Source organism: Phoenix dactylifera, chromosome 1, assembly GCF_009389715.1.
Source record: "Phoenix dactylifera cultivar Barhee BC4 chromosome 1, palm_55x_up_171113_PBpolish2nd_filt_p, whole genome shotgun sequence".
NCBI classification, from domain to species: Eukaryota; Viridiplantae; Streptophyta; class Magnoliopsida; order Arecales; family Arecaceae; genus Phoenix; species Phoenix dactylifera.
In genome coordinates this window covers 28965604-28970047 of record NC_052392.1, presented here as the reverse complement: position 1 = coordinate 28970047, position 4444 = coordinate 28965604, and the positions used below count along the sequence as shown (strand labels likewise).

The window sequence follows — 4444 nt, the reverse complement described above, 5'->3', positions numbered from 1 at the left end:
CTTCATTTTCTGGAGGCGGCTCTTATGATTAGATGACTCCCAATCAGCTGGAGATGGCTTCTGGGTGCCCAGGGTTGGCTCCTGCAGAAATCATGCTCTGCGTCTGGTATAATGAGGCAACTCTTGTCTGACTGAAGATAGCTCCTCGCTTGCATATATAGTTCATCCATCCGATCAGGGAGATGGCTCCAACAGTCTTGGAGACGGCTCCTCACCTGCTCGGCTTCCTTTAGATCCTCAAGAGGTCGACTCCTATTACACTAGGAAATGGCTCCTCATAGAGCTTCTTGTATCCTTCTTATTTTTCAACTCTAAAGCAATTTAAACTCATTAATAACATCATCAAAATCGATCCCTTGGGTTCAACATATAAGAACTATGAGTAAAACCAAATCAAGAAACAGTGGTACTGAATTTTGCCAACCGGGCACAAAGAGCTTGCTTAAGACTATATAAAGCACTAGAAAGCCGGCATACCTTATTAAGTGGATAAGGATAATCTGGTGGCCGCATGTATACATCTGAAAGATCATTGCCTAGCAGCAGTAACAGTAGAGCAATAAGGCTCCTAAATCTAGGCTTACTGAGGAGGGCAGCTAGCGACGGCAGAACTCTTGATCAATCCCCATGCCGGCAGCCCAAGACCAGGCCCTTCTTGCTAGAAAGGTCCGGGGCACAGGGTGGTTGCCCGAAAATCCTCTCGGCGACGTAGGGTGGTATGCCGATGCCGGCGAGAAGGCAAGGAATGAGGTGTGGCTGCACTGGAAAACTTGCTTGAAGCCTGGGGGTGCCAGAAAAATGCCGAACGATGGAAGACTCACGCCATACGCTGGCAGTGGGACTTGACAAAAGGCCGCACCAACACTGGCGACAGGACTTGAGAAAAGGGTACATGCGGGATGCGGCTGCAGATAAGAGTGGAACTCCAAGATCTGAGCTTAGATCCGTCGATGGCACAGGAGACCAGAGCAAGAACAGAGATCAAACTCTGATACCATGTTCAAACAAGGGAAGAAGGAGAAAATCTCTGTATTTTTTATTGATGTAAAATTTACTCGAATACAAAAGTATATACAAGGTGTATATCTTGATCTAACAATAGTAGGCTTTGAGTCTGATAACAACTCCGAGTATGATAACAACTCATTAATATTACAAGTTAGGATGGATGCTTTAACATATATAGCCATTAACTACGTACTAGCCAGCATGGAGCAGAGAGGAAGTAGTTTAGTGCTCTGCTGTAAAGTTGGCGTCTTGAGAGATGACGGGGAGAAGGCCTTTCTCTTGGAGGCTCTTGACGGTCTCATAGAGGCATTGGTTCACAGGCGTGAACTCAATTCCCATCTCTTTGAGCCGTTGGTTGCTGAACTTGTATCCTTTCTTCGGTGGATTTATCTCATCTTTGCACCTGCATCAAAAGTAAAAACAGTAAGCCTCATGATTATATCAAGTATCAATTTAGTTTTCTTTTACCATTATGGTATATCATGTAGCCTAAGGGAATGAACTAATACTGTAATTTCTATCCAACCTTACCCAAGCAGCATGGAGGAGAACATAGGATAGAAAGACAACATAGATGGCCACAGTTTAGCTTACATGAAACTAAAATTTAAGGAATAAATTTATACTCTTTACCACAACATAAAATGGGTAATATATATATGATCTCATGTGAGGGTAGGCTCATATATATGACGCTGGGACAAATACAAGAAGTACTGTTAACATCGAAGTTACGCTCTTGAGAATCTCTTGCCATGCAAAGGCATTGACAAATACCATATCCAAACGCACTACTACTTTCTCCAATTATTAGATATATTAGAGTCCTAGTCGGAGTCGGGAACTTAGTATGATATAGGCAGTAAACTTACTTGTTGGTGATAGGGTACTCCGGGAAGAGCTTGGCAAGGATGCGAACCACCTCCCCACGGTGCAGTGTGCTTTCTGCACAAATATATCGTCCCTTTGCATCTGGAGATTCGTAAACTTTTATGTGAGCCTCTGCCACGTCCCTCACATGAACATACGCTTGTGCAGCGTTTATGTACGTCTTTGCTGACCCAGTTAGATACTTGGTGATGTGTGCTACGCTAGCGTTTATGTTTGGCTGGAGGAGTGGCCCTAGCACCAGCACTGGGTTCACCACCACCAAGTCCACTCCCCTTTCCCTCGCTACCTCCCATGCATCCTGCTCGGCCACCGCCTTTCCATAACAATACCAATTCTGCATTCATACATTAATTATCAATTTGTTATCTCACAAAAGAGAAGAAAAACAAATCAAAACTCAAATTTCAATATAACAGTCCTGGTCAAATTAAATTGTACGAATTTCTATGGTGCTAGTATCAGGTTTGATGAGGTCGGGGGTGTCCTCCGGCCTCAGACTCTTTGCCCCTACCGAACTAGAACAGAAGAACGGCTACGTCCCTTGTGAGGTATTGTCCACTCTGGGGTTGCTGTGGCACTTCGAGACGGTTTTGCCCTATAAAAGGCGCCTCGCAAGGAAAACGATTTCTTCCTTCATTTAAGGCACAGACATTTCCGCTATTCAGTCGAAGAGACTCTTTATTCCCACAACATCAGTCCTCCAACGGAAAAGTCTGTACTTGAGTCAAGGGCTCTCAACGAAAGCACCATTGATGAGGTCGGGGGTATCCTTCGGCCTCAGACCCTTAGCTTTCACCAAACTAGAATAGAAGAACGGCTGCGTTTCTTGCGAGGTATTGTTCGCTCTGGAGTTCTTGTGGCGCTCCGAGACGGTTTTACCCTAAAAAAGGCGTCTCGTAAGGAAAAGAATTTTTCCCTCCATTTAAGGCACAGAACTTTTCGTTATTCAGTCGATGTGGGACTAGGTTTGAAACTCTTTATTCCCACAACAAGTTTGATCTAGGTTCAAATCTTGACCTTAACCTCGGTCAGACATCCATTCGTTCTGGTTCTATGGTAAGAAGGGGGGAAAAAAAAAAAGGAAGAAAAGAAAAAGGAAAATTCCATCCATCACATTGAATACCAACCTTGGTGCTCTTGCAGTACTCAAGATCGCTCCAGCACGACTCATCAACATCCACGTCCGGGCTATGGTTAGGGTTCATGTAGACGGCGCCGATCGAGGAGGTGAACACGACCCGCCGGACGGCTGAACTGGCTGAAACATTGATCACATTCCTGGTCCCGTTCACTGAAGGCACTATCATGGTCTCCTGCATGCATTCCACCCATCCAATTCATCAATTCCTTTGCCATCACCTTGCACCTCTACCTCCCTCCAGTCCACATGCAACGCTCTCCAAAAATCTCAAGAAACAAAAAAAATATGAGGACTTACATCGTCGGTAACTGGACATGCAGTATGGAACACGCCGTCGCAGCCACCGATCGCAGCACGGAGGCTATCGATATCGAGCAACTCGGCCTTCAGGAGAACCAATCGCTCTGCAGCTCCTTCAAGCGCTTTCAAGTGCGCATTCTTGGGGTCCTCTGAAAGAATAACATCAAGAGATTATCAGAAGGCTTGCAGCAAAAAGAGACGTGCTGATTAGCAAAAGAAAATTTTGAAATAAGATGTATGTATGTATATATATATATATACCGGGATCGCGGACGGTCCCCCGGACGGTGTAGCCCCTCTCGAGGAGGAGCTTGACGAGCCAGGAGGCGATGAAGCCTCCGGCGCCGGTGACACACACGGTCTGGCCGTGGCCGGGGAGGGTGGGGGCCTCAGCTGGCATTTTGGAGAAAAAAGTTGGTGAGGAGAGCAGTGAAGACTCTTGAAATCAAAGTTTGGTAAGAGGGAAGATCAAACAAGGCAGTGTGGAGGGAGGGGCATCGCATTCTCTGCTAATTTATAGATGGAGGGGGGGAAATAGATGGGAAGGAGTGGAGCGAAACGAGATTTGACCGAGCCGAAGGCACGGTAGGTGGTGCGACGGCTGGGGGATTTTGGAACCGGCCGTTGAGGTTTGGGTCAAAACGGATGGAACATTTGGATCCAGTCCGGCTGTGCAAGAAAGGGTCAGTAGGAAATTAATTAGTTTGCACTATTAGTCTACAGATATATAATATAGCGTTACAGCGTTCCTGGAAAACATCGTGGTCTTTCTTTAAGGGGGTCCTACATAATAATAAGGAAAATGTTACCTCAGAAAAAAAATAAAGAAAAGGAGACTTGCAAGCCGGACGATTTAAGTAGGTGTGAAAAGGGTGTGGTCCATGGAAGATTCGAAACCATACGTAATTAGAGATACTTGTTTTTTTTTGTTCTTTTATCTTTTTATCAATGCCAAATTTTATAGAGGAACCTTCGAAAATAGAGTTAGGTCACCTAAAGTTTCACCTAAGTTTCATTAATACATAACCGTTGGAGGATGACTTATGCAGACTTGTTTGTGAGGTGACATATATTTTTCGAGAAGCTTAGAGCGTTGCTGATTAG

General features: G+C 45.1%; 1 protein-coding gene across 1 annotated transcript; it reads right to left on the bottom strand.

Moving 5' to 3' along the window:
- Positions 1 to 1013: 1013 nt before the first annotated feature.
- On the bottom strand, positions 1014 to 3841 carry LOC103702969 (cinnamoyl-CoA reductase 1-like). The gene is made up of 5 exons (XM_008785642.3): positions 3602 to 3841; positions 3338 to 3489; positions 3027 to 3212; positions 1881 to 2233; positions 1014 to 1411 (listed from the first exon to the last, which is right to left on the bottom strand). The coding sequence occupies exons 1-5, from the start codon at positions 3738 to 3740 to the stop codon at positions 1231 to 1233; spliced, it is 1011 nt and encodes a 336-aa protein (XP_008783864.1). The 5' UTR covers positions 3741 to 3841; the 3' UTR covers positions 1014 to 1230.
- Positions 3842 to 4444: the final 603 nt, after the last annotated feature.

Bases quoted from the DNA above. Each gene is read 5' to 3' on its own strand.
- LOC103702969 (XM_008785642.3), bottom strand. From the start codon at position 3,740: ATGCCAGCTGAGGCCCCCACCCTCCCCGGCCACGGCCAGACCGTGTGT. The intron at 3,213-3,337 runs GTAAGTCCTCAT...GAATGCATGCAG, and splicing joins CATGTCCAGTTACCGACGAT to GAGACCATGATAGTGCCTTC. The intron at 1,412-1,880 runs GTAAGTTTACTG...CTTTTGATGCAG, and splicing joins GAGTACCCTATCACCAACAA to GTGCAAAGATGAGATAAATC.